General features: G+C 35.4%; 1 protein-coding gene across 1 annotated transcript in view; it reads right to left on the bottom strand.

Annotated features, from left to right (window-relative positions):
• Positions 1-12,969, bottom strand: part of SUPT3H (suppressor of Ty 3 homolog (S. cerevisiae)) — a 311,934-nt gene that overhangs the window by 9,568 nt on the left and 289,397 nt on the right. The window contains exon 9 of the mRNA XM_006882131.1: positions 12,327-12,494. Coding sequence (XP_006882193.1) covers positions 12,327-12,494 — 168 coding nt within the window. The remainder of the gene's footprint in view (positions 1-12,326; positions 12,495-12,969) is intronic.

Here is a 12,969-nt window from a genome sequence, read left to right as displayed (position 1 = left end):
AATTAATTAAATGATATTTTAAGGACAGGCACTCCCAACAACTGCTGTTGACTGTAAACCATGTAGACCTTCTGCCCTTGGGTCCTTGTTAGCTAAATCAGGCAGAGAAGTCCAATCAGTTGACACCTGCTTGTGGAGGGGAAAAAGAACACCAGAATGTTCCTTACATGACCCTCATTAAGACGTAAGAAACCATCTTCCAGGGTGGAACCACTCCACAGGAGTCTCCAAGCCAGCTGAAACCATAGTAGTTGGCTATTACTTAAATTAAGGTGAAAATGGAATCTCTAGATTCTTAAAATGCTGAAACTAATTCAGTCTCAAACTCAGTGAACACCAGACGCCAGATTATCAACCTTGAAAGAATAATGAGAAAGATATTTTCGCTTGTGCTGTAACTGTGGTCTTGAAAGAATAATGAGAAAGATATTTTCGCTTGTGCTGTAACTGTGGTCTAGTGATCAGAGATACTCAAAGATTGCTTTTCTGATAATTATTATAATTGTTACTCTCAGAATGCCTACTAGGGATATGACTAGCCCTACTTCTATGGATAGTAATTTGGTAATATTTTACTTGCATAGCCTGCAATTCTACTTCGAAGAATTTACCCTACACATATGTAACACTGGTCAAAACGACGTAATATGAACATTCACTGCAGCACCATTTGGATTGATGAACTAAATGCTCATCGTTGAGGGACATGTCAAGTAAACTCTGAGACAGTCATTCAATGCAATAGAAATGCAGCAACTGCTAAAAAGAAGATAAAATCAGGGATATTTCTATGAATTTATAACAAAATAGTAAATAAAAAATGTATGAAGCAAAATGATCAGCTCAACAGCAAGATGTTATTACTTTTGCAAAAAAAGAAAACAGGCTAAACATTACCCCTTTTTTCTATTCATTTAAGCATCTCCACCAGCAAACACTGAAAAAGCAGAAATGATAGTCCTATCTTAGAAAATAGGTAACATCATTGTTAAAAGACAGTTGGAGACAGAATAAGTTGTAGTATATTTTTAAAAATATATATATTTTTAGTGTATCTTTTGTACCTTGTAGTATGCACTTCTTATTACAAACCGGTAAGATACCTTTGAGGTTCCAAAAAAATCAAGAATATCCAAATTAATTATCTGGGCTGAATAAAGAAAATATAAAAAGAAACAAAAGGTTTTTACTATTTTAACAAGATTTTAAGTTAGCCAAATAGAAATTTTATTCAGAGTATCTTTCTCAATTCTATTCCAACAGCACCCCTAAATAACAAAGTGGCTGTGCTGACAGTAACAAGGATTTGTTATTTTAACCCCTTTCTTTGGCATCACCATAAAAGTCACATTGTTTCTTTGACTGCTTTCTTAATTTAAAACATTTTTTTTGCCATATATCAGATTAAATGCATTAATCACTTCTCCAGATGAAGGCAAAGACTCTTCAGTGATCTTATTCTGTTTTACTATGTGAATAGGACTAATGTAGAAGAGTTCCTGTTGGTCAGTATGTCACACTGTGGTAGCTTGATGCTTTCAGTTGGCTTGTGGACAAGGGTAGCTGTGATGCTGAAAGTTATGCATTGGCGTTTCAAATACCAGCAGGATCATCATGGTGGATAAGTTTCAAAAGAGCTTCCAGACTAAGACAGACTAGGAAGCAGGACTGACTGTCCACTTCTGAAATAATGGGCCTTTAAAAACCAAATGCCTGTGCACATCCAAAAACTTCTCCAACAGGGTCAAAAGGAAAGTCACAGACTGGGAAAAAGTATTTGGGAATGACATGTTAGATAAGGGACTTATATCTAGAATTTATAAAATACTTGAGCATCACAACAAGATAAAGGTAAATAATCCCATCGAAAAATGGGCACAGGATATGAACAGACACTTCACCAAAGAAGACATTCAGATGGCCAACAAGCACATGAAGAAATGTTCAAAATCCCTAGCTCTAAGAGAGATGCAAATCAAAACAACTATGAGATATCATCTCACCCCTGTCAGGATAGCAAAATTTAACAGACCAGCAAGCAACAAATGCTGGCGAGGTTGTGGAGAAATTAGAACCCTTATTCACTGCTGGTGGAAGTATAAAATGGTGCAACCACTGTGGCAACTGGTGTGGCGCTTTCTCAAAAAGTTGCAAATAGAAATACCATTTGACCCAGAAATTCCAACACTGGGAAGATATCCTAAAGAGACCATAACTGACATCCAAGCAAATATATGCACACCCATGTTTATTGCGGCTTTGTACACAATAGCAAGGAGCTGGAAACAACCTAAGTGCCCATCAACAAACGAATGGGTAGAGAAGCTGTGGTATATTCGCACAATGGAATACTATGCTGCATTGAAAAACAAGGTACTCATGAAATATTATACAAAATGGGTGACCCTGCAGAACATTATGTTGAGTGAAATATCCCAGTCACAAAAGGACAAATACTGCATAATGCTGCTGTTGTAGAATGTGACAGATATCAGGGTTGGGGTAAGACTGAGAAAAGCTGGATAGATTATGTATACTGCATTGAAACAGATGAGGAAGAGAATAATTTAAAAGCAATATATGATAGGGTATTATGGTTCTTGCAAGACCCCAGAATTAAGGTTGCACAGTGGAGTGTACTCATGTAGTGGGAGGGGTACGGGGGGATTGTATACCACAGAAGGAATTTTTTTCTTTTGCTTTTCAAAGAGAGGAGCAAACTGGGGGTGGGGGGAGGGCTGGGCAGGGAGGAAAGTGCAACAATGAATGGAAATCCAAAATCTCTGTAAATGTTCATTAAAATCAATAAAATAAAATTTTTAAAAACAGTTAGAAAAATAGAAAGAAAAAAACAACAAAAAACCATAATTAGAGGTGGAACACTGTTTGACACAGTGCTGAAAGATGAGCCGCTCAGGTAGGAAGGCACTGAACAAGTCAAGAAGATTATGTCTCCTTAAAGTAGAGTCTATCTTAATGATGTGTGATGGACAGAATCAAGCTTTCACTCAGTGAAGGATCAGCAAGATTCAAAAGAAATAGCTGTAAATATTAATAATTGAAACATAGAAGTACAAAGTATGAATCTAGCGCCACTGAAAAGTTGAAAAAAAAAAAGAAGAAATGGAAACATCGTAGGCATTAGAACTGAAATGGACTGGAACTGGCCATTATAAATCAGATAACTATATAGTTTACTATGCTGGGAATGATTTTGTCTCACATATTTGGGGCATACTGTCGGAAGGGCAAGTCCTTAGAAAAGTGGAGGGTCAGTGAAAGAGAGGAAGATCCCAACAAGATGGACCGATACAGTGACTGCAATAAGGTGCATAGAAGAAACTGTACGGACAGTGCTGGATCAGGCGAGGTTTAGACATGCTGTACACAGGTTCACTATGAGACAGAGTTGACTTGATAGTACCTATCAAAACAACAATAATATAGACTCATTGATCTGCTTGGTGTAACAGGTGCCTATGAAGTAAGCTGAAGATTTCTTACCTGAATGGGGAAAAAAGCATGCAATTCTCCTAACTTTACTCCATTATCCCTACAACTGAGATTTAATGCTCATTTCTTTCCTCCAGGTCCAACAGAGATTCTACTTTCCTTCCCCCAAATACTTTTGTTTGGGTATATGGTATTTTAGAGGGTGCTGGTGGCCCAGTGGGTAAGGAGTAGAACTGCCAATACAAAGGCATGTAGTTCAAATCCACCAGTTGCTCTTTAGGGAAAAGACAGGCAGTTTTTCTTCCACACAATTTCCAGCCTCTGAAAATCTGCTAGAGGGTCAACTATGACTCAGTCTCAGTATCTACCAACATCACTTGATAGTTTCATTATAGTATATTGAAATTCTATAATAAAACAGGCAAATAGGATTTAAGAACAATTAAATAAGAGGTATAAGTTGGAAACTACTTTGTATTTGCTATATGTAAGAAATTAACACAAGTAAGCCAGTCTGGTTAATAATGTTATCACTGCCAAAAATGATGACGTGAATATACATAAAAACAAAAATAATAAATTTCATGAAAAATAACATTCTTTCCATCTCAGTTTCTTCTGTTATGATTAATCTGATTGATCAGCTGCCCATATTAACATTGATGAAGTTATCATGTGCACAAGCATACTTAATGTGTCCAGAGTTCTTTACACAAGAGCCTTTAAACTTAAAATGTTGTATACTCAGAATTATTTTCATCTTAACAAATATTTTCACATTCGAGTCAGTTTCACCCTCTTCTGTCTACATATCACGTGTTTGGGGAATTACAGTGGGTGAAAAAAAAGAGATAAATAATTAATGGTTTTGAAGTAGGGCATGATTAATTCTGATAACATAAATTAGGACTTTTCAAGAATTTGGCCATAGACTACAGCAATATTTTATTTAGGACATCTTTGTTGTAGATTAACTAAACCAAAATTTTTTTTAACAAGACTTGGCGAAAAATATTTAAAGAGTCAAGGGGTCAAAATGTCAATATTTCCTAAAATCAGAATTATTTTATGTAATAATAATGAGTACTTTAATCACAGTATCGTATATAGTCTGTACAGCAAGCACATTGAAGAATTCTTAACTTACATTAAGTGATTTGGAGTGTACTACAATGGAAATTCCTTAAAACTACTTTACAATACGGATATATCCTACAACTTCTTTTCCTACTGAAGATGTTTAACGAGATGGATTGATCCAGTCTCTGCGGTAAAGAGCTCAAGCGTGTGGGGATGACAAGGATGATCCAGGATATCACAGGGTCAGATCTGCTGTTCACCAGATCCTTATGAGTCATAGTCAATGACACTTAACAACAATAAAAATTGATGAATAAACAATTGGTGAAAATGATTTTTTCCATTTTATAAATGAAACTGGAAAACTAGAAATGAAGGGAGAAACTTACTATCAACTACATCTTGACAGGGCTTCACTTGTAATAATGGCAAATAATGTTATAACAGCTAAAACAATAACTTTCAAACAAATTGTGAAAAAACAACTGCCTGAAAACACTGAAGAATTTTCAACACCAGGCAGGAAATGGGAGGAGTTTCTCTAATTTTAGAGGAAAGGAATGATAGTGAATTGAGTCTCCTGTTTTACTGTTTTAGCTTAAAGGCAGATTCCATTCAGGAGGCAGAGAAGCTTAAAAACCTTGTAATTATTGTTTGACATAAAATCAATACCAGCTCATTTCAATTTCATGTGCGCAAAATAGAACTGCTTCACAGTATTTCAAGGCTTTAAATTTCTGGAAGTAGATTGCCAGGCTTATCTCTTCAGCAGCTTCTGAAAGGGTTTAAACACCAATCTTTTGGTGCTTAGTAGTCAAGCACTTTAGGGGAGCTCTGGTGGCCTAATGTCAAGAAGCTGTGCTGCAATTCTCAAGACACGTGGTTCGAATCTACCAGCTGCCCTGCAGGAAAAGGTTGGGCAATTTCCTCCCATGCAATTACTGCCTCTGAAAATCTTCTGGAGGTTCAGCTGTGGGTTGGTTTCGACTCATTGGTGGCCAACACCACCACAACAGTCAAGCACTGAGCCACCTGTGTCACCCAAGGACACCTAAACACCTTGGTTTTTGCTGCTGAGCTGAGTACATCCCAATGAAAAATAGACCAGAGGCGTTAGAAAAAACACACCTAGAAGTCAGAGTTCAGGGTACTCACATGTCATGGATCAAATATGTCCTCCCAAATATATGTAAACTTGGATAGGTTTGTGTGGCTGTCCTCCATTTTGTAATTTTTAAATTTTGTAAATTTCTAAAGCAGTTATTTTTTTTTCAGTTGAAAATATTTACTTAATATACAACAATTTATAATTTGGTGGTAGAATCATATTACATAATTATTGTCGCTGTTCTGTGTTGTCATCTCTGACTCATAGTGACCCTGAGTACAACAGGCACGAACCTTGCTCTATCCCTTGTCAATCTTACTGTCTCCGACACACCTATGCCCATTCCCGCAGTGACTGAATCAATCCATCTCATCGAGGGTTTTCCTGTCCTGTGCTGTCCCTCCAACCTCCCAAGCATGATGTCCCTCTCCAAGGACTGGTTCCTCCTTGCAATATGCCCTAAGGAGCTTCAGAATCCTTGCCTCCAAGAAGCAGCTCAGCCTCACCCTCTCCAGGACAAACTTGTTTGTTTTCCTACCAGTCCATGGTATATTCAACACTCTTCTCCAGTACCACAGCTTAAAGGCATCAACTCTCCTTCTATCATCCTAGTCATTGTCCAGCTCTCTGATGAATAGCAAGTAATTGCAAAGTCCATGGCCTACAAAAAATATTCTATTAATTCAACAAAAAGAAAATAATTACTGCCTGATTTTTTTCATTATATAAAATATGTTTATGTGTGTTCATCTAAAACACAAGGTGTATAAATGAAACTACATATATGAATGATTATATAAAATACAAAGGGTATGTACAAAATACATTGCATGTGAATGATTATATACACACCAATATAAACTATAAAATATAATCATGATAATAATTTATAAATATTAAAAAGAATAACTTTTTAAAAAGGAACAGAATAACAAAGTAAAATGCTATAGTTCCTTAAAAAAAATCCAACCAACAGACTAATTATAAATGGGATAAATTTTCCAGTAAAAAAAATACATGAATTGAAAGGATTTTAGGGGGAAAAAAAAATCTAAATTTATTGTCTAAAACATGTTTACTTCATATCCAAAAGCATAAATAAGTTGAAACCTAATGTTTGGGAAAAGACTCTATGTATCTATCTATGTATCTATCTATCTCCTTGCAAACAGTAATTAAAAGAGCAAAGAATGGATATACTAATATTAGACAAAATAATATTTTTGTAAAAAAAATACCTGTTACTGAAGACAAAGAAGAACATTAGATTAATGTATATATTAGAGATGGGGGTGATGTAGAACAGCAAATGCTGCTGCTGAAGGTCAACGAATGTAGTCTTTAATATGGATTCAAATGCTCAACATCAAGAAAACAAAGATCCTTACCACTGGACCAATTGGCAGAAGAGATTGCTCTGGTCTAAAATCAACAGTCTTGGCATCAGGAAATGAAATGACAGTCAGGAAATCAAAATATTAATTGCATTAGTAAAATCTGCTGAGAGGGACCTCTCCAGAGTGCTAAATAGCAATGATGCCAGTCTAGAGACCAAGACATCCCTTATCTAGGCCATGATTTTTGCAATTCATGAAAATGTATATTTTTCCCTTTTATTCTGGAAATAGTGGAGTAATATGTATGTTTCTTTTTAGTTGATTTTCTAATACATAATGATTTTTTTTTTAATTCCAATGTACAGTGAACCTGCCTCGAGGGGGTTTTGTTTTATTTTAAATTTTATACTGATTTATTTACAAAGTTAGAATACATTGGTTTTTCCACACAAGATCTTTCCCATTTCCTTCAGCCCTCCCATCAAATTGTGTGACCCCATGATTATCACCCCCCTCCCCACCCATCCGCACCCCTCTGTATAGTATCTATTCTTAACTATGATCAAGGACATAAAAGAAAACATATTTGTAAAAGAGGGTCAAATAAAAAGCAGATACTGGATGGACACAGGAAGTAGGGAGAGCAGGAAAGGACTGAACATTACACTGGAATAGGTGAAGAGAAGGACTATCTGAAATCAATGAATGATTAGACCCCAGAGGTATGACAATGAACAACTTGGGACAAGACATGCGTTACAAAGTGAGCTGGAGCAGAGGGAGCGAGGAAAATGTACAGCAGCGAATGAGTAAAAACCTAGCCTTTCTGTAAATTTTCACTGAAATCACAATTTAAAAAATCCTACTAAAAAGAACCCAAATGGAAATTTAAAACTGTAAAATATCATTAATTAAGATTGACTAAACGATAAGGGCAAAATATTTCAGCTGACAGAAATGTCGGTGACCATAAAAAGAATCAATTAAAAGTTATCCAATCTGATCAATAGAAAAGATTGAAAGAGAAACTGAACAGAACTTCTGGTACCTGTAAGATGGCATCAAAGTCACTAAGTACTAAGTCACTAAGTCACTAGTGGAGTTCCAAAGAGAATTACCAAAGAGAGAATGATGCAGAAAAAAACTGAAGAAATATCTGCTAGAATCCCTGCCAAATTTGAGGGGAAACGCACATATTCAGTAACTCTGTAAAAGTCAAATGAAATAAAGATAAAATCCGGAAAGTGATCTAAGGAGAGTCAGTTACATAACCTATATGGGGAAATTATCATACAAAATCAAAGGACCTACCATCAGGAGTTACAAAAGCTAGAAATTAGTAGAATTAAAGGTCTATAAAAGGAAGTTGTCAACCTGTAATTCTATGTCCAGTATTATCCAAGACTGTAGGAAAGTAAAGACATTCCCTAAAATTGAAAATCGAAAGAACCCTTTAGCAGCTGATTTGAACTACAAGAAATACTAAACTTTTTTTTTCCCAATGCTGAGTAAAATATTCCATTGTGTGGATGTACAGCAGTTTTTCTATCCATTCATTTTTTTGAAGGGCAGTTAGGCTGCTTCCATGTTTTTGCTATTTTGAATAATGTAGCAATAAACTGAGTGTGCATACATCTCTTTCATTTGCGGCTCTGGTTTCTTAAGGGTATTTTCCTAATAGTATGATAGCTGGATCAAATGGTATTTCTAGTTCCACCTTTTTGAGAAAGCACCAGACCGCCTTCCAGAGTGGTTGTACATTTCTACCAGTAGTGAGTAAGAGTTCCAATCTGTCCACACCGTCACCAGCATTTGTTGTTTGCTGCCCTGTCGTACTTCATTTATTGCTTTTTGGGTGAGGTGATATCTCACAGTTGTTTTGATTTGAATCTCTCTGATAGGTAGGAATCTTGAATATTTCTTCATGTGTTTGCTGGCCAGGTGAATTTCTTCTTTGGTAAAGTGTCTATTCTTGTGCCTATTTTGTGACTGGGTTGTTTACCAAGGTTGAGGTGCCAGAGTGATCTGTAAATTTCAGATATGAGTCCTTTATCAGATGCCATTGCCAAATATTTTTTTCCAGTATGTGAACTTCCTTTCATTCTGTTGGGGAAGTTTTCTGATGTTCATAGAGATTTGATAACACTACACAACATGGATGAGCCTGGAAGACATGCTGAATTAAAAATCTCAGTCACAAAAGGCAAAATACTGCATAAAACCTCTAATAAAACAGGACTGACACAGGGAGTTGTGGGGAGAAAAGGAAAAGAGTGTATATAATAACCACTGCACTGGAACAGATGATGGGAAGGCCTGTGTGAGAGAAATGTATGATTAGGCATTATGTACATGACAATTAACAATCTAGAACAAGAGTGGCCTTACCAAGTAGACCAGTACTGAGGAGTGAGGAAAATGTGTAACAATGAATGACTGAAAACCCAACCTTTATGTAAATTTTCATTAAAATAACAAAAAAAAATTTTCAAAAAAACCCAACAGTGACTGAAGCTAAAAAAAAAAACACAACCCTAAAAAACAAAAAACAAACAAACAAACAAACAAAATACCAAATGAAATGTAGCAGTAGGCAGAAAGAAAAGAATACCAGAAGGAAAACATCATCAAGAAGAAATGAAGGATTATGAAATAGAAAAGAGTCTATTTTTAAAAATCTTAGTTCTACTGAAACACATCTGGTTATTTAAGACAAAGATTACAGTATTTTGGTTTAAATACATGTAGATACAATATACACAAAACTACAGCATGAAGGGCAAGAATGAGGTGTATTGTTGTTGTTGATTGCCATTGAGTTGAGCACGACTCATAGCGACCTTATGAACAAAACACCTTTCTATAACGATCGTCATTTATCAAAGTTCACAGAGTTTTCTGAGGCATGTTGTTTTGAAAGTGGATGCCACTCCTGCTTCCAAAGAATAGGGTAGATAGATTTATACAAATATGACCCTACAGTTAATATGAGTAAAGCAGTACAATTTCACATTAAGCAGACTTAAAATTTAAAGATGTATATCCTTAAATATCCTAGTATAATTACAAAAAAAATTTTTAAAATAACACCTTAAAGAATAGCTATGAAACTAGTACGTGGATTGAAAAGGAATTCTTAAAAAAAACAATGCAGGTAAAACACTGAAGACAGGAAAAGGAGAGACACAAATCAGAGGAAACAAGGAGAAAATAAATTACCGAATTTTAGTCCTAAACCCAATCAATGTGCTTAATAAACATATTAACTGTTACTGGATTAAAAAAAAAAACCCAGAATCCAAATATTTGGTGTCTATAAAAGACGTACTTTAAATCTGGAGAAACACCTATACTGAAAGTAAATAGGGAAAAGATATGTCATATAAACAGTAAACATAAGAAAGCTAAAATATGATCATTGCTACCAGTGGAAAAGAGATATTCCATTAAAATAAGAGTATAAATTAATCAGGAAGATATAACAATAATAACACACACGTACATTATGACAGAGATTAAAAATGCATTAAGAAAAAAACCTAAAAATATTAAAAACATTAAAAAAGACAGCCACTTTCCTCAAATCAGAATTAAAGATTTTAACTTCTTTCTCTCAGTTAAGATAAAACAATAAATACAAAGTTTTGGGTTTTGATTTTTTTAAGAGCACTAACAAGAATTTAGGGAGTTCTTGTGGCGTAGTGCATGGGAGCTGCACCACTCACCCAAAGGCTACGCTGTTCCCTTGGTCTGAATCCACCAGCTGCTCCTTAGAAGAAAGATAGGCAGTCTCCTCTTGTACTTTGTAGCTTCAGAAACCCAATGCAAGGTCCCCATGCCTTGAATCAATTCAATGGTTCCATTTTAACTCACCAATACCCTCAATATTCATACATCTTACATTCTACATCCCAATTACTTACGTTTGCAACTCTTTCTTCTTCTTTTGAATCACATAATATTAGTAAATAAAGGCCCAATTGCTTTACTCTAAACACATCATTAAGGTCAACTCTAATTTAGGAGTCCACAGTTCCCAGTTATACTTTGAGTCCTTTATAACCTGAGAGGCTCTTCTTCCAGCACTACATCAAATGATATTCTGAAGCTATTCATCAGGGTTTTTTTACCAGTAATTGTTTTCACAAGTAGACCACTAAGTCCTCTTTCTTAAGTCTCTCCTAGCCTGAAAACTCTGTCAGCCATGGGTATGACACCCTGCTGGTATTTGTAATATTGGTGCTGTAGCTTTCAGCATCACTGCAATACATAAGACACCACAGTATCAAAAAGCAGTCAAGAGATGAGTGATGGATTCAAAATATATTAGAAGAGTAAAAATGAAAAACAATGGCAATAGCTAATGCTAATGAGGCTATGAAGCAACTATATTACATACATCGCTGGGGAAGTATAAAAATAGTAAAATCCTTTGGGGAAAAGTATTAGAATTTCTTAAAATATGAAATACACACAATATTTTATGACCTAGCAGCTTCATTCCTTAGCCAATTACCTAAAATAAATTAAAAAAAGCATTTGTCAAAAATTTGCACAAAATATTTCTAGTATGTTTGTCTATACTATCTCAAAAATGGAAACAGCCTGTAACTGCTGTTAAGTTGACTGTGACTCACAGTCACTGTGTAAGACAGAGAACTTCTCCACAGAGTTTACAGGTAGATCAACAGGTCTTTTACCCCATGGAGCAGTGGAGGGGTTCCAACAGATGAACTTTTATTTAGCAGCCAAGAATTTAATAGTTGCAATGCCAGCACTTCTAAAAATAGCTTCGGTGCTTCCTAATTAAAATTTTCAGAATAAATGTAATTTATTTCTCTTTATTGCTGTGTAACCTCTCATTGTAAGATTGATTCCATTTATCCATTTTTATTGTTGAGTTGGTGAGTGAGTGGTCCATAGCATACACTTTTTATCCATAACACCTAGAAATAAAAACCAGGGACCATAAACAAGTACATATAATGTTTAGGTAACTAGTATCGATGGCTACAATTTACCCTATGTACCAAAAACCTGATAATGGGCTGAGTAGGTGGACAGACATTTAACAAAGAAATACAGTAAAATGGTCATTGTAGAGTCTAGATGGTGAGAGTACACAATCTATAATTTTTTTCAAATCTTCTATATGTTGGATGTATTTCATAATAATAAAATGATAGAGAAATATCTTGCTTTATTCAGTAGTTTGCATTGAAGTCATTAAGGACAGTTGGTAGAAACTGATTGTGTCTAAAAATCTGAATTTAGAAAAACAGCACACATATACCATTACTCTGAAAAGACACTTCCTCCATCTCCAACAAAAGAAAATAATCACTAACCTTTTTTCTTTTCCTTTGCTTGGTTTTAGCCGAGTCCTGTGCTGCATTCCCATTCCCCAGGGATCCTGATGTCATTTTCCCTGAGTGCTGTGATCCACTTGATGGAGCCGTTGGTGTAGGAGGAGGCGTGTTCTCTGGGGAGTCTGGACTGGTCTTCATGCAAGAACCCTGCTCAAGAGATGTAGCTTTCAAATGAAGTTGCTAGTTTTCTACCAACAGTAGGTTTTGTTAAGTGTTTCATGAATTCAAAGTTACTTGAGTTTATAAACATAAAAACATAATTTGGTCTTATCTTGCCACAGAAATGATGCCCCTATATCTGTCCCAGGGTCTGTGAGTATGCTAATTTTAATACCACTTATGGAGAGAAAAATCAGGATTTCTTACCTACTGCTTCTAAAAAATTTCATCAATTTTGTCACATACAGACATAGCTATATTTTTGTCCCTTGTTGTTAACAATAACAAATATATCTCACTGAAGGCATTTTTTTTTGTCAGCCCTTTAGTTAGTTGCAAAAGGAATCCTAAAACTCCAGATGTCTTTTTAGATATGTTTGACAACGGTGAACAGTATCCTAATGACTCAAACTTAAAGCGTCAGGATTACTGTAGATTTTTATGTATGTTGTTGTTGTTGTTA

The sequence above is a fragment of the Elephantulus edwardii genome, unplaced genomic scaffold (assembly GCF_000299155.1).
Source record: "Elephantulus edwardii isolate Elephantulus edwardi_28Jun2011 unplaced genomic scaffold, EleEdw1.0 scaffold00017, whole genome shotgun sequence".
Taxonomy (NCBI): domain Eukaryota; kingdom Metazoa; phylum Chordata; class Mammalia; order Macroscelidea; family Macroscelididae; genus Elephantulus; species Elephantulus edwardii.
The sequence above is the reverse complement of the archived record's forward strand: the minus strand, read 5'-3'. Positions and strand labels throughout refer to the sequence as shown.